General features: G+C 42.3%; 1 protein-coding gene across 2 annotated transcripts in view; it reads right to left on the reverse strand.

Annotated features, from left to right (window-relative positions):
* Positions 1-3,317: 3,317 nt before the first annotated feature.
* The window catches only part of LOC146504812 (neurotrypsin), a 28,241-nt gene continuing 7,058 nt past the window's right edge, over positions 3,318-24,500 (reverse strand). For both annotated transcript variants that reach the window (XM_085182836.1, XM_085182835.1), the window contains exons 4-14: positions 22,533-22,668; positions 18,415-18,590; positions 15,597-15,744; positions 12,033-12,211; positions 11,045-11,186; positions 10,750-10,958; positions 10,512-10,653; positions 9,911-10,189; positions 9,661-9,783; positions 8,660-8,940; positions 3,318-7,796 (exon numbers count right to left, since the gene is read on the reverse strand). In XM_085182836.1, the coding sequence (XP_085038962.1) occupies positions 7,474-7,796; positions 8,660-8,940; positions 9,661-9,783; positions 9,911-10,189; positions 10,512-10,653; positions 10,750-10,958; positions 11,045-11,186; positions 12,033-12,211; positions 15,597-15,744; positions 18,415-18,590; positions 22,533-22,668 (2,138 nt within the window). In that variant the 3' untranslated portion in view covers positions 3,318-7,473. The remainder of the gene's footprint in view (positions 7,797-8,659; positions 8,941-9,660; positions 9,784-9,910; positions 10,190-10,511; positions 10,654-10,749; positions 10,959-11,044; positions 11,187-12,032; positions 12,212-15,596; positions 15,745-18,414; positions 18,591-22,532; positions 22,669-24,500) is intronic.

Here is a 24,500-nt window from a genome sequence, read left to right on the forward strand (position 1 = left end):
AGAAGGCTGATGCTATTCATCTGGATGTGAGAAATATCCATCAGTAATGAGGGACGTTTGAAAGTCAACATGCTTTATAAGAAAGCCCTCCGCAAAGCCAGAACAGCTTACTACTCATCACTGATTGAAGAAAATAAGAACAACCCCAGGTTTCTCTTCAGCACTGTAGCCAGGCTGACAAAAAGTCAGAGCTCTTTTGAGCCAACCATCCCTTTAACGTTAACTAGTGATGACTTCATGAACTTCTTCACAAATAAAATTTTTATCATTAGAGAAAAAATTACCAATAATCATCCCACAGATGTAACATTATCTACAGCTACTCTTAGTTCCATTGATGTTAAGTTAGACTCTTTTTTTTCCAATCGATCTTTCTGAGTTAACTTCAATAATTACTTCCTCCAAACCATCAACGTGTCTTTTTACGGAAGCGTAGAGCTGCCACCCAGGCAAAAGAAAAATACAAGTGTATCACGTTATAACGTGAAACGTTTATTGTTCTAACAAGATACTTTTCCTGTTTGTACAATATACTATCATGTTTGTACAATATACTTTTCACGTTTGAACAACATAATATCCTATTAGAGCGATTAGAACATGCTGTAGGTATTACAGGTACTGTGCTGCAGTGGTTTGTATCATATCTATCTAATAGACTCCAGTTTGTGCATGTAAATGGAGAGTCCTCTTCACACACTGAGGTTAATTATGGAGTTCCACAGGGTTCAGTGCTAGGACCAATTCTGTTTACATTATACATGCTTCCCCTAGGCAGCATCATTAGAAGACATAGCATACATTTTCACTGCTATGCAGATGACACCCAGCTCTATCTGTCCATGAAGCCAGATAACACACACCAATGAGTTAAACTGCAGGAATGTCTTAAAGACATAAAGACTTGGATGGCCGCTAACTTTCTGCTTCTTAACTCAGATATAACTGAGGTCATTGTACTCGGCGCTGAAAAGCTTAGAAATATGGTATCTAACCAGATTCTTACTCTGGATGGCATTACCTTGGCCTCCAGTAACACTGTGAGGAACCTTGGAGTCATTTTTGACCAGGATATGTCCTTCAACGCACATATTAAACAAATATGTAAGACTGCGTTCTTCCATTTGCGCAAGATCTCTAAAATTAGAAATATGGTATCTAACCAGATTCTTACTCTGGATGGCATTACCTTGGCCTCCAGTAACACTGTGAGGAACCTTGGAGTCATTTTTGACCAGGATAGGTCCTTCAACGCACATATTAAACAAATATGTAAGACTGCGTTCTTCCATTTGCGCAACATCTCTAAAATTAGAAATATCCTGTCTCAGAGTGACGCTGAAAAACTAGTTCATGCATTTATTACTTCCAGGCTGGACTACTGCAATTCATTATTATCAGGATGTCCAAAAAACTCACTGAAAAGCCTTCAGCTAATCCAAAATGCTGCAGCAAGAGTACTGACAGGGACTAGAAAGAGAGAGCAGATTTCTCCTGTTTTGGCTTCCCTTCATTGGCTTCCTGTTAAATCCAGAATTGAATTCAAAATTCGTTCCTAGAGTATTTAAAAGTAGAATGGGAGGCAGAGCCTTCAGTTTTGAGGCCCCTCTTCTGTGGAACCAGCTTCCAGTTTGGATTCAGGAGACAGACACTATCTCTACTTTCAAGATTAGGCTTCAAACTTTCCTTTTTGCTAAAGCATATAGTTAGGGCTGGACCAGGTGACCCTGAATCCTCCCTTAGTTATGCTGCAATAGATGTAGGCTGCTGGGAGATTCCCATGATGCATTGAGTTTTTCCTTTCCAGTCACCTTTCTCACTCACTATGTATTAACAGACCTCTCTGTATTGAATCATATCTGTTATTAACCTCTGTCTCTCTTCCACAGCATGTCTTTATCCTGTCTTCCTTCTCTCACCCCAACCAATCACAGCAGATGGCCCCGCCCCTCCCTGAGCCTGGTTCTGCTGGAGGTTTCTTCCTGTTTAAAGGGAGTTTTTTCTTCCCACTGTCGCCAAAGTGCTGCTCATAGGGGGTCATATGATTGTTGGGTTTTTCTCTGTATCTATGAAGCGCCTTGAGGCGACATTTGTTGTGATTTGGCGCTATATAAATAAAATTGAATTGAATTGAATTGAACATGTAATGTAAACCGATAAATACAGATCAGTGGCTCATTTAGGTTTAGTTGTATTTTGGCCTTTTGTGACACGTGGTTGGGTCAAAGGAGATGAGCTCGGCTGGCTGTCAAACTGGCTGCATGGAGCCATTGCAGGATTTCAGCAGACGATCAAGACACAAATATGCTGTTAAATGTTGTAAAAATAATGTAATGCTTGATGTCATGATGTGGTAAAGGGAAAAAACAAAAACGAACCAAAGAAACACTGCTGATAAGTTTATTTCTCCAAATGGGAGTTTCTTTTCTTTATTAATCTCCTTTCCTAAATAAATAAAATTGTGGCGTCAGTGTGTATGAATTCTGTTCAGTTTCTAATGGTAATTATGATATTACAGGAGAGGATTAGGGCCACTGAAAAACGAAAAAAAAAGTGGAAACATCTTTTTTTCTTCTTTTCCAGAATTTTGAGAAAAAAGTAAGAAAAAAAGACCCACTTCCTAATCCTCTTCCACGGGGTATGCTAGAAAAAACTCTGAAAGTCACTAGGCCGGAGTGAGAGCGTTACTTGCTGTAACGGCCTTTTGTGGCTGGATTTACAGTGAGGAAGACCAAGACACAGTATGGCGGAAACAAGAGGCATTTATTTGCCTGTACAGCTCTAAGGCTGTGGCAGTTACTTGCATGTCAAGCTTTCTTAAATAAATAAATAAATTTTTTTTTATTTATATAGCGCCTTTCTAGACAGAATCACAAAGTGCTGCTCATAAGATGACAAATAATAAAAGGGTAAAACAGACAATATAAGCACAACAGTCACTCACATCTAATAACAGCTGGCAGCCTTAAATACTCTCAGCTGTTAAGGACGAAACAGACAAACATTTGCAGCCTGGAGAGCACACAGGAAAGACAGGTGAGTAATCACATCTCAACATCTCAACCAGTTCTTTGCACCACCTTTACCTCTTGTCTTTGCACACACATTAGCGTTACTTTTTCTTCATGTTAAACCTTATTTGCTCCTAGAAACAATTCTTTCCTCCTCACAGACAACCACCACATTTCTTAATGTGGAGCAGCTGGAGCACCTGGAAAAAAGGCTACTTGCTAATTATTAAAATACTCAATAAATAATTAAACCTCTTGTGTGCAGATGTTATTAATGTGAAAATCTATACCTAAAGTGCGATGCTAAATAAAGTGCAAAGGTGTTCCTAAAGTGCTGCACAAGCTATAATACTAGAAAGGCAGTCTTCTTCCTTACACTGTCACAAGCTTGTTTCATCTGCCCTCTGCTGGAGAGTTACAGGACCTGCGGTCTCAGTGTGACACACGTGTGTTCATCCTTATGCTCTCAAAGTTTTCACAATGAGTAACACCTCATAAAATATATGGCTCCTGAAGTACCAGCCTTATGACCGACAAGTACAGTAATATAGGCCTATTTAACACCACATACAGTTTACATGAGACAATTTTATTTCTTATGTGAATGTTATTTATTTTAACTATCATAAACAGGATGTGACGAGTGATAATAACAACATCTGTACTGCATTACAACATTCACAGCTCCAATCTTTCAGTGATGACCTGATGAATCCAAACTACTCTCTGTTTATTAAGGTGTTTTGTTTTTAACATGTTTTAATGTTTTGTATCTTGTTCTATTTAATCTGAACAAGCCCCTAAAAACAGTCAGTGATCACTGTCGGCCTCTCTCGGTTTTTATTATCACCAGTGTTGGTCAAGTTACTTGAAAAAAGTAATCAGTAACTAATTACTGATTACTTCCCCAAAAAAGTAATCCAGTTACTTTACTGATTACTTATTTTCAAAAGTAATTAATTACTTAATTACTTAGTTACTTTTTAAAAACACGATTTACAACCTGAATAGGTGATAAAGTGATAGATCTTTCAGCCCAATTCTACTTTTTCTACATAATCATCATAATCCATCTTCCAGATGGATTATCTCAGTTGTTCTCCTGACTGAAGTTTGGTCCGTTTACAGCATCCTGCCATGCGATTGCATTTGTCTCTAACCATCAGGAACCTTCACGTTAACTTAGTGTTAGCGTTCATCCTCCAGCTTCACTGTTATACTAACCATAGCTGTGCAGCACATCATTATATTAGCAGCTAGCCCAACTTCAGTAACCCTACAAACGTCACTGCTGTTTAGTTTTCTGTGGCGGTTAAGCTGCGGGATTTTTGGCTTCACGACCCTCCTTCGTGGTTCGTGCACGTTGGAGCTCCGTTTGCTCTTTGTGGCATTTCAGCCGACTACACAAAATGCCATCATGTGGTGACCTTGCTGGATCTGCTGTTCACCTGCCGTGTGATGACCCTGCTCTGGGATCCCTCCACCAAATGAAATAAGGAACTACACCGCTCTCAAGGCGCTGCTGCTGCGGCACCTCCCCTTCTCCCACGCAGAGCAGGCCGAGAAACTCCTCTCTCTCGGGCCTAGGTGGTGGTACCACTCTCCAGATCACGGAGAGCACGCTGTCCTTGCTAGGAACAGATGACGGTGGATTCCCCTTCACTGACCTCTTCCTCCGACAGTTGCCGGTGCGAGCTGGCCTATACTATGGCCACAAGTTTGCATCTGATTCAGAATACTTCCCTTATTATTTATTCCTAGTGCAATAACAATAAAGTGATAAGAATAAAAAATAATGTTTAGATCTGCTCCCTGAAACAGCTACTTTCAATGCTTTTGATGTTTATGTAGCGTCTTTCTCTACAATGTTCTTTCTGAGCTAACTTCTATAATTACTTCCTCCAAACCATCAACGTGTCCTTTAGACCCCAACTACGTACCACCGCCAATTATTTTGCTAGTTAACTGCAAGCAACTTAACCTACTTTCTAACACAGCTGCTGAAGTGTCCAGTTGCGTTGTTGAATGCAATGTATCAGACCAAGCAGTACTGACAGGTTACAGGTGCTGACTTTAGGTTGGGCATAGATACAGAGAAAAACCCAACAATCATATGACCCACTATGAGCAAGCACTTTGGCGACAGTGGGAAGGAAAAACTCCCTTTTAACAGGAAGAAGTAGTAGTCCAGCCCAGAGGTAATAAATGCATGAACTAGAAGATTTTCAGGGCTCAGTACAATAACCTCAGTTTGATCTGAATTTAAAGGCAGAGAATTAGCGAGGGCCTACGCTACCTTCGGCTGCACCGGCTACAACAGGTCCCTGGCTGGCTACGGGCTTTTCAAGGCTATTCTGTGATCCTGGCCTCAGGAGGTGAAAATATGCTACATTTATTATAAGTATCAGTATTGCTAAAGGAGGCTGCTAGCAAGTCGGCTATGAGCTAAGCTAAGCTAGCGAAACCCTAAAGAAGGAGTAGGTTAGCCAGTGAGTACACAGAGTGACGATTACACTATGCATCAAGAACGTCTTGATGCATGCTCAATCATCCAGGTAAGTTATTGGGGTATTGAATATACGGAGCCCCGCAGGGGACATGGGAGAAAAAAAAATTAAGACGGACTTTTGCGAGATCTCGCAAAACTAACTCGGGATCTCGCAAAACTTTTGCAAGATCTCGCAAAAGTCCGTCTTAATTTTTTTTTCTCCCATGTCCCTTGCGGGGCTCCGTATGAATAAGAAGCTGCCTTTAAGTTTTTAATTAAATTGCTACGCAGATAAGCTATACAAACACATCACTGTGTGTTGGAACAGGAAGTGATATTCTACTGCAGAGAAAGCGAACACCACCCAAAGGGACCATTTAGAGCAGGGGTGTCGAACTCCAGGCCTTGAGGGCCGGTGTCCTGCAGGTTTTAGATCTCACCCTGGGTCAACACACCTGAATCAAGTGATCAGTTCATTAGCAGGCCTCTGGAGAACTTAAAGACATGTTGAGGAGGTGATTTAGCCTTTAAATCAGCTGTGTTGGATCAAGGACACATCTAAAACCTGCAGGACACCGGCCCTCGAGGCCCGGAGTTTGACACCTGTGATTTAGAGGCAGCAGCCAACCAAGAGAGTGTTTGTCTCGGAGTACCTGTGTGCACACCTGTGTGTGTGTGAGCGCCCTTATGATCATAAGATTTCTCAATGAAAGTGTCTAATAGTGGGTATGGAGAGCCATATCCCTGCCCCCCATGAGGCAGGCATGGAGGAAATCCAGAGGCCCCGCAGAGCACCCAACGAGGACCACCGCAGGAACAACCATGTTAAAATGAAAACTATTCTTAGGCTTTTATTTCTTCTGTCCTCTTTCTCTTCACTGGTTGCAGCAGATGGGTGTGCTGTCCTGAGTCTGAAGAGCGTTCTCCTCTGTTGAAAGGGAATCTTCCTGATCCAAGTGCTGCTCGTGGAGCCTCGCAGCAGCAGATTGTTGTGGTTTTCTCTAATATTGCTGTACAATACAGGCCTACGCCCCTGGAGGTGACTGCTGCTGCATAGATAAAACTGAAATTAACTGAATAAATAACAGTGAGAGGGTTGTGGGTGACAAATCAAGGAGAAAAAACAACATAAATTATTTTAATAACATGAGTCATCACACGCGACCAGAACAGCTTCAGTGCACCTTGATTTTGATCCTACAGTCCCTGCACTCAGTTGGAGGGGGGGGCAAACATTTCACCTCATTTTCATAATAATGGAGATATGGTCATCCAGCTGGTGCTGATGTGTGGTTACCAGGTTTTTTTTTAATTGGTCAACTTTAATTTGTATAACTTAACAAAGTCAGCACAGATTGTTTCTTAAATAATTAAAGGCTGTGCATACATACATAAACATTATAATACTGACACACTGGATGCATATTATGGAAAAGTACTATGGAGTGACGAGCTGTAAATGGGTGCATATGTTCCTGTAACAAGTAGTTTTTACGTACGCTGACTGTTTGAGATCAGCTGTGTATTAAACGTGCAGCAGTAAAAGAAACGAAACATTTAGATCAGCCACCAAGTAACCACACTATCAGCTGAAATAAGGGTTTATATCAGCATCACACAGCGCTGCTCTGTGGACCAGGTTATTAAAACATATATTCTGTGTGCAGTTAATCAAAGCCTCACATGCATGTGTCATGTGACCCTGCAGCTCTTTCCAATGGACTTGCTCCATCTGGGTTTGGATTTTCATTGAGAAACTGATTTGTGTTTACTTGTGTTATTAAATGTGTTTGATGAAACTGAAAACACCATACTGTGGCAATCACATCCATGATGAAACAATCTGGAAACTTAATCACATGATCCAGTCTAGTGTGAGGTTCCAGGTGTAACACCCAGCAGGTTCACTTCCTCTTAAGACAACAAGCTCTGAAATCTCTTTATGACACAAGATTGTTTGATTGTTTCACTTGATCATTGGTTCTTGTAGGGCTTGTTGATAGCCTTGTTAATCCACCGCAGGAACCTGCTAACACGAGTGTAAACCCCAGGGAAAGAGGGGTTACCACAGCCGTGACCCCACGAAATGACTCCTGTCAGCACCCAGTGACCCCTCTGCCCCTGACAAACCAGCGGACCCCCGCTGTCACCCTGGCAGCTGTCCACACGGTGGTGCTTCGACAGGCTCCCGGCACACAGCATGCGGCTGGTGAAGCGGTTTCCATATCGTTTCTTACACGTCAAGGCTGGAAGCAGGGGGACCCGGGCCTGGAGCAGAGTGTGTGAGTACTCTGAGTCTGACAGCAGACACAGAAAAGAAGAAAGGCTCAGTTACATGAAACACCTGGTAGAGATGAAGCCTGGATTTGAAAAACACTGGTGGATGAAAATACTGTAGACCTGTTTTGGTGAAGTTTGCAGTACAAAGCTTCTGTGTATTATTGTCGACTCTTTGTCTTACAATATAAGCTGCCCTGAGGCAACTACTGCTGTGGTTTGGCACCACATAAATAAACTGCAGTATGTTGGACTGGTACACAGCAGATGTGGTGTTCATGAGCTGACATCAGTTTATATTTAAGGCTGAACTCACTGAATTCTACCTTTTATAATAAATCGTTACACTGTCAGCTTGTGCATCATCTCTGTATATATTGTTGAATCCACCACAAAGAGCTGCGAATGTTGGAGTAAACATACAGGACTGTTGATCAAAGCTTCACAAAAATATTATTATTATTATTTCTCAGTTATTCTTTTCTCCACACATTTGTTCCACCACCTGCCAGTTATGTGCAGCCCATCCCAGAGAGGATTATTACTGGATCAAAGTCCAGTAATAATCATATTTTTATGTTTAACCAGAGCTGGTGTGTTTCCCTAAACTTGATCACTTGTTTTGCATAAATATATGCTGAAAAATGAAACAAATCTGATGTGGATGGATTCTCTGTTCTTTAGAAGGTAAAAGCTTAAAATGAGGACACCATGTGACTCTGTCCCAAACTCCAGATGCTACACTAACATATATGGACACTATAATTACATAAACCTTTGTTACATTTTCTGCTCTGTAAAGAAAAAAGAACAAATGTAAAGACAAACAGATTGAACATCAAAGAAACGTGGTGACGAGCAGCGAACCTGCAGTGAAACGTACCTGTGATGCCCCAGCCAGTGATCACACAGGCAGTCAGCCTCTTCTCCAACCTGTCACCTGGCTCTGGCAGACACACGGCACCAGTGTGAGGGTTGAACGCCACACAGTTTCCCTCTGTGCCTTTCAGACGCAGCAGGGCTATATCGTACTCCCAGCTTTGACTGTGGTACTTTGTGTGAATGATGATGCGTTCTGGGGACAACGTGCGTTCGAAGTCATCTAGTTCCACGGTGTGGTAGTCACCGAGACGTAAGACGTATCGCGCCGGGTCTCTGCCAAATCTGAAGGTGAGAAGAAAATCACGATAATGTCTTAAAGCTGAGGGGATTTCATCTTAATCAAAAGTGTTTGTTGAAGTTTAATCAAATAAAACTATAACCACACGGTTTCTTTCTGCGTTCTTTTTTCATTACTTGAATTCATACTTTTAATATTTCCTGGTTGGTTTTAGATGTTTTTTATTGTCTTGAACCAATCACAGCAGATGGCCCCGCCCCTCCCTGAGCCTGGTTCTGCTGGAGGTTTTTTTCCTGTTAAAATGGAGTTTTTCCTTCCCACTGTCGCCAAAGTGCTGCTCACAGGGGGTCATATGATTGTTGGGTTTTTCTCTGTATGTATCATTGTAGGGTCGACCTTACAATATAAAGCGCCTTGAGGTGACTGTTGTTGTGATTTGGCGCTGTGTAAATAATATTGAATTGAACTGAATTGAAACCAGAGCTGATAGGCAGCAAAATACAGAACTATCAGAACAATGAAGGCATGTTTCCTGTTAGAAAAGCCTCTAAAGTTTAATATAATCACTCCAAAAATAATAGGTAGTTCATCACAAACCAGCACAGACATAGCACCACTGATTGACACCAATTGTGTTTGATTTTGTTAATGTGGGGGGGCTGGTTGACCTTGGATGACCTCTAAAAATTGTAATAATATAATTGAAACAAAAGCAGCACAAATGTTTGATTTGAAGACGGTGGGGGGGGCCAACTGCCTCCTACCTCTTGAAGCAGTGGGCAGCAGTAACGAGCCAACAGGAGTTGATGAGTGAGGCGCCGCACAGAGGATGATTGCCTTTAGACTGAGACCGGAGCCACAGGGACACCTGCCACGGCCACTCACCCCTGAAATCAACGAGTCAGACTCTCAGAGCTGTTTCAGTCTAAAGACACCGTTAAACTGCCACGAGACGTCTCAAGCAGCAACAATGTCCCACTAACATGAAACGTCTGAGTGCACACGTACGCTAACCTCAGCGACTTTTCTCCTCCTATGATTCTCCGCTGACGGCGCTGACGGCCGAGTCTGCGGCCACAGCTCTGCATCGCTGCGGCACCGTTTCCCGTGGGATCTAGTGTGTAATCACAGATGACACCTGCGTCCTCGCTGTGGCGACAATCATGGCCTTCTTGTCCTTCAGCTGGACACTGGCCTAAGGATGTTTCAGTTCCTAAGCATCGCACATTGTCCAGATGGATTGGACCCTGACCCTCACCAAAATACGCCATAGATCGAGCTTTAGCCACGCCACTGCAACGACAGCATGGAGACAAAACAGTCCACTTATTCTTTTATCGTATGAGTGTAGATGTCATTTTGTGTGCTGTATTGCGCAGGCATTTATTCACCCTTCATACACACATTCATATACAGCTTTATTCATTGCTGGTATGCACTTTGCGATATCACACACTCTCCTACAGCCACCTATATGAATCATAACCATAAGCTCCTTTTCACCCTGAACACAGAACACAAGAGGACGAATCTTTTCACCTACAACAGGAAAAACCACTGACTACTGTCCAGCCTTCTGGGACAAATATATCTGTAAAAATATCGTCATACTAACGTGAATCCCAGCTGTCTACAAACTACAGCTGCATTAGCGTCATTCCAGCCATCATCGCACACACTTCCCCACTGGCTGTTAACAAACACTTCCACTCTGCCCTCCCTCCTGGTCTCTCCTGCAACCAAACGCACCAGAGGGCCTGAAAACAGAGATCAGAGGGACAATGTGTTGCTGCCACAGTCAAACGCTGATTTTCAGTTGGTGTTGGCCTGCATTGTGCTACTCAGAAACTTACCTGTAGGTGCGTAATTACTTTGTATGTCATTGGTATCACTGTGACAGAGAACACCTACATCCTCACTGTGTGAGCAGTCGTGTTGTCTCCACTGAGAATGAGTGCAGGCCAGTAAGCTGGTCTCTGTCCCGTCACACTGCACCTCGTCCAGCTGGATCAACCCATTGCCTTCTTCGTACACCTTCTCAGGAGCCACTTCTGCTCGCCCCCTGCAGGCAGGGAAAATGCATGAATGAGACAATAGTTCCCCTAAGTTCACTCAGACTATTGTTGTGTGATATAAAGACGCACTGACCTGAAACCGAGCTGTCTGCACACTACCTGGGCATTGAGCTCAGTCCAGTTGTCATCACACACAGTGCCCCATTGTCCCTGGTAGTAAATCTCCACGCGACCCTCCCGGTCGCTGTTTGCTCCCACCAGGCGAACTGCACCATCTGAGACCACACATCGCTAAATTACACACTTGTAAGTATGAACAACTTGTGTTACTGCTTTAGGTCTTTCAAAGGCTGCTACGTTTAAGTTGGACTTTAGCTTAATAATTACTAAAAGCAGCATATCAACACAAAACTAAAGGTGAACACCAACTCACTAAACTAAAACTTTCCTTTTTGCTAAAGCATATAGTTAGGGCTGGACCAGGTGACCCTGAATCCTCCCTTAGTTATGCTGCAATAGACGTAGGCTGCCGGGGGATTCCCATGATGCATTGAGTTTTTCCTTTCCAGTCACCTTTCTCGCTCACTATGTATTAACAGACCTCTCTGTATTGAATCATATCTGTTATTAATCTCTGTCTCTCTTCCACAGCATGTCTTTATCCTGTCTTCCTTCTCTCACCCCAACCAATCACAGCAGATGGCTCCGCCCCTCCCTGAGCCTGGTTCTGCCGGAGGTTTCTTCCTGTTAAAAGGGAGTTTTTCCTTCCCACTGTCGCCAAAGTGCTGCTCATAGGGGGTCATATGATTGTTGGGTTTTTCTCTGTATCTATGAAGCGCCTTGAGGCGACTTTTGTTGTGATTTGGCGCTATATAAATAAAATTGAATTGAATTAAACAGTGTTAACAAAAGCTCACAGGAAGTTTTACCCACAACAAAAAACTGTTGACCTTGTAGCGGCTCTAAAGGAAAAAATAGGTCATCAAAGTCTTAGGACTAAAAAAATTATTCAGAGCAATATATATAAGTCACACAGTGTGCACATAAACACACCAGACCCAAAGAAAAAGCTGAGCATCACTCGAATTTATAGTCACATAGAGGCTGCGGTTGGCTCTGACCTGTATATGGATTGCAGGACACCCCTGCATCTTCCATGTGTTCGCAGTTGTGCTGTTCCCAGTTGCTATGAGGACAATCGTCTAGAGAGAGTTCATTGCCTGTGCACTGAACCCGATCCAGCAAAACTGGACCAAAACCCTGGCCGAAGTGGGCCCGTGTCCATGCTTTGGCAACACCCCTGTTGGTCAGGACAATTGAAAATTGACATATGCACAACAAGATACCAGAAATATATTATGAATACATGAATAAGCTGAGGATGTACGTTCCAAATATATGTACAGTGAGCATTAGTGCTGGTATGTGATCCTGCATATAATTAAGTGTTTTCCTGTGTTATCTTTGACCCGCCACATCACATGTCTCCCAGTTGGACTTTTAGACGTTGTTTTTCCAGATTCTGGACCTTCTTCATCTCCTCATAAAGATTTGCTGTTTATTTATTAACTCTACCACAAGTCTGCATCCTGGGCCCTCGACTAAACTATCCAATTCAGGGTTGCAGGGAGGTTGAAGGCTATCCCAGCTACCTTATTGGGGGGAGAGATGGGTACATCCTGGACAGGTTGCCAGTCTGTCAGAGGGCGAACACAGAGAGACAGACAGCCATTCACGCTCACATCTATGAGCAGTTTACAATCACTAGTTAACCTAACCACACTAACTGCATGTCTTTGGACTTTGGCCAGAATAACTGGAGAGAACTCACACAGACATGGAGAGAAACATGCAAGCTCCACACAGAGAGGGCCTGGCTACACTCAGGACCTTCTGTCTATAAGGACAACAGTGTAAAATAAAAGTCATTCAAGCATAAAGTAGTTATATGTTCCTTATTATTTCATTGCATTACAGTCTTTGTTCTTAATTGCACTTAATTGTAGCCACATTGACTTCTGCATGTCTACGTTGTAACAATGTTACCAGTGTGAATTATAATGTTGCATTTCATAAGATAATTTGGCTAAAATCAAAGTGCAAAGATACAGTTTGTGTCAGCTTTGGCACATTTTCAAAACTGTTTCTTAAAAACAAAAGCATGGAGACGTTCCTCGACTCGCTGCCGTCTAACTACAGCCACATCGAAGGTGCAGCGATAGCTGTATGACATGTAAACAGTTACATGTGGATTAACTTACCAATGTGACAATGCCGTGATCATCCAAACACATTTTCTGAAATGTTGTCTTCCTTCCAACTACACTATTGTTGGCTTCATGACCTCAGCTCCTTGTTGTTGCTCCCAGGCTGGAAAGCACAAAAATCTTACTCCATTCTGGAAACATGGTAAACGGACTAGTACGTATAGACCAGCTTTCTAGTCTACTGAGCACTCAGACTTGTTTCTACTGCAATTCTCATTCACTCAGTCACATAACACTTTCATCTTTCTACACTCCAGTGGCTTCATCGGGGGCGTCTTCGGCACACGGCTGGAGTAGTCGGGATTAATCCACTGACAGACCGACTGATAGACGATTCTCCCGCCTTAGTCACAGCTGCCCTGAAGGGCCTACATCGTGGTCATTTACAACAGCAGCCCACCTTTCTGATGAGTTTCTAACGTCCACAATTTCATTTTCAAACCCAAAAGCAGCACCTATGTCATGTATCCCATTATCAACTCAGGCTTGTGTAAACAACGTTCCCATAATGCATTTTGTTGGTGATGTCACAGCTTTATAGAGGCCCGATAAATTAAGATGAGAAATGGTTCATCAGGAATCTATGGTACAGTATATTATTAACAGAGATGGGCAGTAACGCGTTACTTGTAACATGTTACTGTAATCTGATTACTTTTTTCAGGTAACGAGTAAAGTAAGGGATTACTATTGCAAAAACGGTAATTAGATTACCGTTACTTTCCCGTAGGAACGCTGCATTACTGCGTTACTAAAACTGTGATTTTTTGCGAGAATGTCTCATGACAGTGACGTAAGCGAGTGCGATGTTCGTGACAACAGCTGTGTGCAGATCAACAATGGATCATATATCGAGTGCAGAGAGAGTATGAGCGTGCAGCGTTTAAAGCGTGGAAGTACTGACCTTACTTTGAGTTTGATTCCATAAAAAGTGACAAAAACATTAGTGTCCGTTGTGCGTGGGAAGAAAACTTCTTTTTACAGTGAAAAAAACCCCTAAACTTCCGAGCAAGCACCGAGTAGCTACGACGTAATGGGAAACTCACAGAGAAACTCGCGGATTCTTCCACTGACCGCTGCACACCTGCACCAGGGTAACCCTCCGCCTACCCCACTCCTGCTTTACAGGTGAAAATAGAGCAACAGGACCGCTAGTCTTTGACTTTATTTATTTTCTGCTGTGTTTTACTTGCATCTATTTGAAAGACTGAGTGTAAACACACAAAATATTTTATTTTATGTGCTGGAATGTGCAGAAAATAGGTTTAAATGTTAAACTAATTTCTTCCAGTCAGAGAATGTTGCAGATAATTAAATTTTTGCTTGATGCATAAAGTTAAAAGATTAAAACTAATAAAACAAGTTTTAAAAAGAGACTTTTCCATTTGATTACATTTTGTATGATGATTATGCAGAAAAAGTAGAATTGGGCTGAAAGATCTATCACTTTATCACCTATTCAGGTTGTAAATCGTGTTTTTAAAAAGTAACTAAGTAACTAAGTAATTAATTACTTTTGAAAATAAGTAATCAGTAAAGTAACGGGATTACTTTTTTGGGGAAGTAATCTACCTCCTGTCTATCTTAGGATCTGTAAGTTACAAGCAACTTAAAGAAGTCCAGTCATTTGTTTTCCAAGCTACATAGATGCTCTTAATAAGCTAGTAATAATGCCAGTAATTACAGCTTTGGAGCCATGACAGCTGGAGCAGAGTGTGCAGATGGTGCAGATGGTGTGAGGGGAGCAGAGCGATACGTAGCTGTCGGCACTGAGTGTATGCAACATCCCCCCAAATAGTGACACAGAAGGTTTTGGAGCAGGGTTCAAACAGACGAGTGAAGACAGACTTTCTTCTGCAGAAAGTTCAATTCAATAGAAATTTGAATGTAGGGATAAGCTCACCTAAAGCCCTGAACTCATTGTTCATTAAGACTTTTACATGGAAGGACTTTACATGTAACAGGAGGGAGTCGATCCTGCCGTGGTCCTGAGTCGTTTTACTCAGCGTTTGTGTTTTGGGGCTTTCAGGTTTTGTCATTTTTACGTTTATATTGTTTCTTGTATTTTTTCCCTGAGTGTATTTAGCCCTGTTCTTAGTTTTCAGGAGTTTAATTCTTCTCTCAATGTTACATCACCTTCGCTTGTCTCCTTGATTTCGTTCAGCTGTGTGTCGTTCTCCCCAGCTATCTCCACTCTTCCAAATCGCCCTTCTTCACATTTCCCTGTTTCCCAGCCTGCATGTGTACCCTACTTTTAGGTTTCAGCAGGTTAGTTCATTTATCCCTTTTTTGAACCGTATGTTTCATCCTTGTGTATTTTTTCATCAGTCAGTAAAGGCTTCGCTCGTTCACCTCTGACCCCTACATACAATGACAGATCTTGCATTCTGTGTGTAGCAGCAGCTGATTTTTTCTTACCCCAAGCCCAACTGTCGACACACCACTTCTGCATCAAGATCATCCCATTGGTCGTCACAAATGGTTCCCCACCTGCCGTTATGGTACACCTCCACACGCCCCTCAAATTCCTCCAGGCCTCCTACCAGCCTTAAAGGGATTCCAGTACCTGTAAGTGTTGAAGCAACAACTGAGCCAACCATTTGTATACTAGTGACTAGGGATGGGTATCGTTTAGGTTTTATCCGATACCGGTGCCAAACCGGTACTTTTGAAACGGTGCCGGTGCTTAAACGGTGCTCAAACCGGTGCTTAAAGAATGGAAAACACAAAAGTGGTCCAAAAACCTCTCATGTTCAGCTGTTTTTTTGTAAAAAGATAACAATGTTAGCCTTTTCTGCAGCTATGGGGCATATATGGTATCATTCTTGGCTGGAAGCAGCTTAAACAATGGAAAAAACACAAACTTTGTCCAAAAACCTCTCATGTTTAACTGTTTTCCACTTTTTCTTTGGTCATTTTAGCCTTTTTGTCCAGGGTGAAGGGAGTATCTGCCATCAAACAAGAAGACAGCCGCATGTAGCTATGATGGTGTTTGCTAGTTCACCTTACATGCATTAATGTAATAACGTGGTTAGCCTACTCAACGTAAATTACACACGAACAACATTAAGCTACTCACGCAGAGAAGAACGGCTGCTGCTGCATCATCATCCTCATCATTTCTGCTACACTGGCAGGGCTAGGGGCCAGGACTCTCCTCTTCGGGTTTTTGGGGGATGTTGCTAATTCCGGGTCCGATAACAGGCAACCCACAAGCAGTAGATGTGCTCGGTGTGAGGTCTCGCAGCAAGCTATCAAATACGGCGCATTTCTCGGCTTTAAAAAAAAACACTATGCGTCGCCAGGTGTTTCATCGGATTTGAGGTGTTACCTCCTTTGACAGCATCACAGTATCAGCTTAAAGCACTTGTTGCAGGCTGCTGAGTTTGCATCTTTTGCTGTGAAGTACAGCCAGACTTTTGACCGCTTTGCCTTGGGCATTTTTAATCTGTAGCTCTGCTCTAAAAGAACGTACGTACCTGGACCCGCCTACTATCCTCGGAAACGTAAAATGATTGGCTAGAATCTAAAGTGTATCATTCCATACCAGTTGGTGGCGGTAATGCACCTTTCAGTTGTTTGCCAACCGCCAATACAAATGTAAGGAAGAAGAAAGTGTATCACAGCTCAGGAAATAAAGCACCGAAATGTGCGCTGCTTTTCAGTCCGGTTACTACCGTTTATGACAGAACCGGTGCCATCATGGCACCAGATACCGGTACCCATCCCTACTAGTGACAGTAATATGTTACTCTTGTTCATTATCATTATTATTGTTGTTGTTGTTGTTTTGAATGAACAACAGTATGATGCAGCAAGGTGAACGAGTGAAAAGTACTGGAGCCAACAAATTCAGTCAGTTCTGGGCAGCAGCTGGTTAGTTTCTTGAAACTTGATGAAATCTAATTACTGATGTGAGAAATTAGAGATATATTTTGCTGCTATTGTTAATCATCATCCTCATTACCATTGCATTAATAATACAATCTGCAGTATTGATATTGTATTCAGATGTTTAAACATATTGGTACCCAATTAGCCTTTATTACAGGTGCAGTTATAACCACTCTAAACTGTTGAGTTAAATCAATAATCTTAAATGCTTTTGAATGCTTGTTATAATCTGAAATGTGTACGTGCTGGCCTTCTGTCTGGTGGAAAAGGTTACAAGTTTCAGCTGGTGAGGTCGAGCCACATACACACACACACAGTAGACTTTATCTCATTTATAGGTGAGAAGTTAATCATGTTTGCTTGCAACTGCAAAGTTGTCTCTGCAAAAGAGGAATGATGATTATAGAAATATTAATGGGAAGACAACTACGGACCACTCTTCCTTACACAACAACCAGAAAACACAAACAAGTGAGAGACAAAATGAAACAGTTGCAGAAAAGACAAAAGGTCAATTTTGACAAGTCCTCAAAAAGTCTAAAACCACTCGCACCCAATGAAGCAGTCAGAGTGGAAGATGCAAACATCTGGACAAAGAGAGCAACTGTACTGGAGGAGGTAAACCCAAGATCGTACAATGTGAAAACTGAAGATGGACTGATATTAAGGAGAAATCGGAGGAGTTGGCAGCACAAGAACAAGCTCTGAGTACAAGATCCACAGAGGCTGGGGTCTATCACACCAGGTAAGACCCCAGGTGCAGGCTGTGTAAAGATGCTCCAGAGACAATCCAGCACATAACAGCAGGGTGCAAGATGCTAGCAGGCAGGGCATACATGGAACGCCATAACCAAGTGGGCGGCATAGTGTGGTGGTGGAGAATGACCGAGCTAAGATCCTGTGGGACTTCCAGATACAGACGGACAAAATAGTGATGGCTAACCAACCGGACATAGTGGTGGTAGACAAACAGAAGAAGACAACAACAATAATAATAATAATAACAATAATAATACATTTTATTTCAAGATGGGGAGAGGGGACAGAGAGAGAAAGAGAAGAAGATCTGAGACACCGAGATGGGATGGTGATCTGAGATATGGAGGGCAGAGATGATGAATAGCCTTAAATGTGTACAAGAGTATTTTGAAATTGATGTGATATTTGATCGGGAGCCAATGAAGCTGCTGCAGGACAGGAGTGATGTGATGGATAGAAGGGGTCCTGATGATACGAGCAGCAGAGTTCTGGACGCGCTGGAGCATCCAGAAAAATGACAATAAAGTAATTTTGTAATTCTTTTTGTAATTTTGAGTTTGTGATGTAAGGTCACAAATCTCACCTTCAGGTTCAGCACAAAGCACCCCTGCTTCGTTTCCGTGGTTACAGTCTCCAGTGGCAAACTTCCTGTTCCAGCACTCTAGCAGGGAATTCTCGTTACCACGGCAGCCTAGACGCTCATAGTGGAAGATGGAACTGGGGCCAAAGTAGGAATGCTGTAGGGCTACACCAATCTCACTGAAAAGTACATAAACAGAGACACTCTTAGTTCAACCATCATCCAGGCAGCAGAAATGTAAATAAGGAAGACCTTTAATGGAAATGAAGACTTTAAAGATTACAGTTTTCCTCAGTTGCTTGATGTTCTCACACCGGGATCATTATTCTCACTACTTTTAGTGAATTTCTGAACCTATGAGTCTTACTCAGACAGTAATGCAGAGTACAGATAGGAAAGCCAAAAATATACAACCAGTTTGTGGGTTCACAGGGCGGGCTGGGTCAGTCCCTCCAGTGTCCCGGTTTCAACTGTGAACATCTTACATCTTCTGAACTGAACTCAGAATCTCTTCTTCACTTAACTTTTATAGCTGTTCATCTTTGTCCCTCCTCTCCTACCGGACGTCACATCTTCTGACATGACATCTGACCTCACCCAGCGGGACAGCCAATCACATTATTTACATCTAATCACCTGATGTCCACCCACACCTTATCATCCTCTCTCTAACTTACACGATTTAACACAAAGTTTAAACTGTGCATGTTCTTCTTTTGTGTCATAGCATATTGGAACATTAACCACACATGGATATAATTCATGTTTCATCGAGTTTATGTAATTCTAGATACTAGATATGTCTTTAGCACATTCTCACATGAAGATTATTATATCAACTTATTTTTATGAAATCATATATTTTATAAGACATTTTCTGAGATTAGTGGCTGCCCAGTGTCACCCCTCCCTCCCTGTAAAACACACACCAAGGTCAGGCTGTCTCTCTGCCTGATTAGAATCATTACATAGATTTATTTACTAATTTATTCTATGGGTTGAACTTATACATACTCATTTTTAATACACCTGATAATATTCTGATCAGTATGAACCATATACAACTATCAACAAAATCACATATGAATTATGGTTCTGAGGTCAACCATTAATTCGCCTTCCTTCAGTTAAAATGTGGACAGTTCTTATCTTCTCACATTCCTTCACACACATCCACACACTAATCTACCAGGTTAAAGATGGATCACAAACACAATTCAGACATCGAAACAGTCGTTTTTACTGCTTAAACTACTGTTAACATATCAATCAAACTTATATTCTGATTTATCTCTGATTAAGAAAAAAAAACATAATTATTATAAAGCTCTGATTCAGCCCTGATCCATTTTATTTAAATGAAAGACCTTCCACTCCCTCTCAGCTGTAATGACCAGGGGCGGCCAGCGGGACATCAATCCCTCTCGACCTCACATCACCTGACAGCATCAACTTGTCTCAGTGTGTTTGTACACACTGGTCTGTCTCACTGGTTGAGAACTGCCTTAATTCTTTGTAGCATTGATTCACAAAATTGCTGGAAACATGTCTTAGAGATGTGGGTCGATACCAACACGACAGCATCATGCAGCTGCTGCAGATTTTGGTCGTCCAATTTTTCAATTCCACCACATCGTGAAGTTTCTCAGTTAGAGATCTAGAGACCATGGAGGACACCAAAGTACTGCAATGTTTTAGTCTCTTCTCCAATTCTGCTGAGTGTGTGTGAATTGTAACCCCAGTTTCTGGGTCTTAGATGACGGGAGGTAGTATACTACTATTACCTGTGGGTCAAGGGTCGACATGTTGTGCTCTTCTTCAGTTCAATTCTGTACTATTTATTTACGGCCAAATCAAAATAATGGTTGCCTTAAGGCTTGGTTGTAAGTAGTGGTTATTTGAGCTACTAAGCTAATGTTGCCTTCCTATCAGCTTCAAACTGTGTAGTGATTGCCCTCTGACCTCTGGCATCAAAAAGGTATTTTGTCCAGAACACAGTCACTCACTCATTTGTTTTGGGCCATTCTCTGTGCCCAGGAGATCAGCACTTTCATCATTACTCAGCCCTAGTACTGCCAGCCTGTGCACCACGCCGAGCTCAAATCCACTTAAATCACCTTTCTTCATCGTTCCGACGCTTGCCTTTGCAATTTAGCAGGCAATATTCTCATAAGCACAGATTTGCTGCCTGATTATATAAAGATGAGGAAAAAATTCCCTCATGTGAAAATCCAAATGTAAAATATTCCCAGAACAAGGAATTTTTAACACACCTTTTCCAACTGTCCTTTTTTATTTTGGATGCCTACATTATTTTTACTTTGAACACAGAAACAACATTATTTGCAAAAAACAACAACAAACAAAATAAACATCACCAAACGGATCCTAATAGTCAGCAGTGTGTCCTTTTTACTAGATAACATGTTGGTCTTGACGGGTTGTTCTTCATCGGGAGCACCGTGTGTTTTGGCTCTCGTCATGTTGGGAGACAAAGCGATGACCCCAGACCAAGTTTTGCTGCTAAGAGCTGATCTCAACGTGTCCTCCTTTCTTCACGATGAGAGTCCTCAAACACACCGAAGTATCTCCACAGCATAATACTCCCACCATCGTGTTTCACTGTGGGGATACTGTTCTTTGGGTTCTGTCTCTATATATATATGTATGTATGTATGTATATACATGGACTAAAGTAAAACAGTATGTTGGATGTGCCAGCAATGCTCAATTACATTGGTGGGAACTAGTGTGTTAGCGCAGTTAGCTCGTTAACGTGTTGACGCTGTCCAGCCCCATGCACGGGGCGATCCGCGGTAGCTCGTTAACGGAGATTTGCCGTGTTGTGGCGTTAACGTCATTTCAGATTAACGCTGACAGCACTAGTGGGAACACAACGAATATGACTGCACATTTACGCCGACGTCATCCTAGTGCAAAGACAAGTGGAAGCAGACAAAAACAACAAGCACGCATGCTACAAACTTTAGCCGAGTCATTTAGACAGCCGTTAGCACATGATTCTCCTTATGGGGACCTGATATGTTTAATATGCTGCTGAGAATATAGCCCAGAAGAAGCGTATAGTATAGCTTTTATTATTATTATATTATTATATATATATATTACCTTTAAGACTGGTTCTTAGCACCTTTCTACTCTGAGTGCTCAAAGCACTTTTATACAACTCGTTCATTCACCAAATCACACCCATTCACTTCATCTAGGTTTTTTTTTAGTGCTATCTAACTAACATTCATACACATTCACACTCAGATGGATGCATCGGAGAGCAACTTGAGGTTAATATCTTGCCCAAGGATATTTGGCATGCTGCTGGAGTAGAACCAACAACCTTCCAGCTAGCAGGTGACCCGCTCGACCACCTGAGCTACAGCCACCCCGCAGATATGCATAGTGTTCGTCCAGGTGTCCTTGAAGGTGTCTCTTCTGCAGAAGTGTAGTTGTTGTTGGTCTGCAGCCTCAGTCCATTCCAGTGATCATCTTCTTTAAAACTACTTGGCTACATCGTTCACGGGTGTCTTGGCAGCAGGTCTGGGGTCTTTGGACACATCTGTCACTCGTTTTATTGCCTGAGTCTTTGAAATGGTTGCTTCCTACCTCTGTCAGACTTGTTTTGTTCTGTGAATTTCATGATGATACTATAAAGTATAATGATGAACTAATTTCTTTAGCCTTTGGCATGATGCTTTCTCAAGTGACAAACGTGGCCAACAGAAATAATTTATGGTTTCTAATAAAAACTAGCAAGTTTAGAAATGCTAGGGTAAAAGCACAGTGCTTGATCGCTTTGCAATAACCTTTAATTTCATAGGTTTGCTAATAGTCTTATCTTGATCTATATTTACATTAACAAGCAGCTGAAAAGACATTAAAAGACATAATAACAGTTAAATACCACATTTTCTGCACAAGCACAGTAACATAATGTTGCATTACATTTAAACTCTGGTGGTCACCTGTTCTGGATTCTGGTGCCATTTTTTGTATGTTGCCGAAGCAGGAACATTACATTAGTAACTGCCTCACTCTACTACTTGAGCCACAGCTACTCATGTGTGTGTTCCTCAGCTAGGTTCAAATGAAAGCTCTGCCGTTACCTTAGTCCAAGCTGTCTGCATATGACACTGGCATCACGCTCAGTCCAGTGTGTGTCACATACTGCGCCCCACTTGTTGTTCACATACACCTCCAGACGGCCACTGTTGCCTGAACCCCCCACCAGTCTGGCTGCACCTACACACATCAGGAAGAATTTCAACAAGCAGAACTCGCACAATAATAACAAAATAAAATGTCATTTTTAAACAAGCATCTTTATGAAATCAATGGTTTGATCATTCTAGCAATAGTGAAGTGTTACTGGCACCTATGACGATACAACAAAGCTCCTCAGAGGGAACTGAGGACTGTGTGGAATGCTTAAATTGTAACCTGTCACTTTGAGCAAAGGTAAATATGCTTAAAAAGGACAAAGACAATCGCAGAAAGATATAGAAAGGCTTTTGCTTCAAAATTGAATCTACAAGGGGAAAATGAAATGAATGCATATACAGGATGCACCCAGGCCATCTGCAGCCCCCAAAAGCACTGAAGCCCTAAGGCCATACAACCTGGTGACAACTGCAAGCCCACTGCAGCCGAAACATGACAAAGGCCCCAGACGGGGAGGCTCCCACGCCAAAAGACAACCAGAGAACAGAGGCAACAGGCAGCCTGTGAGAGGCTTGCTTTCCCACCACAAGCTGAGGACAGGACACCAGTCAGGACAGGACACGCTGGAGCCTCTTCAACTAACTTTCTCTGCATAACATAGCCCAAGATCACCTTGGGAAACTGGTCACTGATGCTGAAGCCTGCCTCTTTACCGTCTCCTGGATGCTTGAAAACACTACGATGTCTCACTGTGGGCCTGAAGAGTGATAACAGTTTTTTTAAATTATTTTTATTTCCTACCCAGAGGCAGGTCATCCCCTTGGTGAGCGATGTCACCAACTCTTGGAAGACTGCTTTTCTGCAGCGAGTGTTTTCACCTGTTGCTGGCTGGACACCACTGAGTTCAATTCAATTTTATCTACAAGGCTACGTTCACACTGCAGGCGAAAGCGCATCAAATCCGATGTTTTTGACCCTATGCGACTAATATCCGATCATGGTGTGACAGTGTGAACGGCACAAATCCGATATTTTCAAATCCGATCTGGGTCACTTTCGTATGTGGTCCTGAATCCGATACATATCTGATGTTTTAGGAAGCTGCTGTTTGATGGTCTCGTCGCATTAAATCCGTCTTTTACGTCACTGACACAAGACAGACGCCAATTATCAGCGCCGGAGAAGACATCGTGAACGCTTCCTGGCCATCCAGCGTAGATGTCAGTGAAACAGCTGGGAAGACAACGTTGGAGAAACGTGAACATTTTCTTTGTTCTGTATAATCTGCAGATTCTGACAGAAATCTGCAGCTATCCTTTGAAGCACCGCTCCTCTAAAACAGCAATAAGGATCATTATTAGGTTATTTACATTATTATGTAAATAACAAAATAACTTAAAGCAAAAATTGGGAAACGTAAAGTCCGAAGTCTTTATATTAAGGGCCATCAGTCAAACAATACTGTTGCTCTGGGTCTAAACAGAGCGCGTTGGGTGTGACGTCTTCTTTTGCGCATGCGGCCGCTTTGAGCGTTCACACTAGAACGCGTTTGGTGTCGCATTTTATTTGTAGTGTGAACGAGCAGACAAAAAAATGGGATTTGATCAAAAAATCTGAATTGAGCATCAAGACCTGCAGAGTGAACGTAGCCAAAAGCACCAAACCACAACAGCAGTTGTCTCAAGCCAACCAAACAGAGCCTGAAACTTGTGAAGAGTTTCCAGTAGCAACAGGTGTCAGAAGTGGACAGTCTTTTATCTACAGACTCCAAAATGTTCACTGTTTCAGAGGAGTCATCAGCTGTGCTTCCTGGGTGGATGGAGAGCCTTTGCTGCTGCAGCGAGTTGGCACCTTGTTTGGTTTCCCCACAACACCTAACTCGAAACAATCATCATCCTAATACCCAGAATATA

The sequence above is a fragment of the Neolamprologus multifasciatus genome, chromosome 13 (assembly GCF_963576455.1).
Source record: "Neolamprologus multifasciatus chromosome 13, fNeoMul1.2, whole genome shotgun sequence".
NCBI classification, from domain to species: Eukaryota; Metazoa; Chordata; class Actinopteri; order Cichliformes; family Cichlidae; genus Neolamprologus; species Neolamprologus multifasciatus.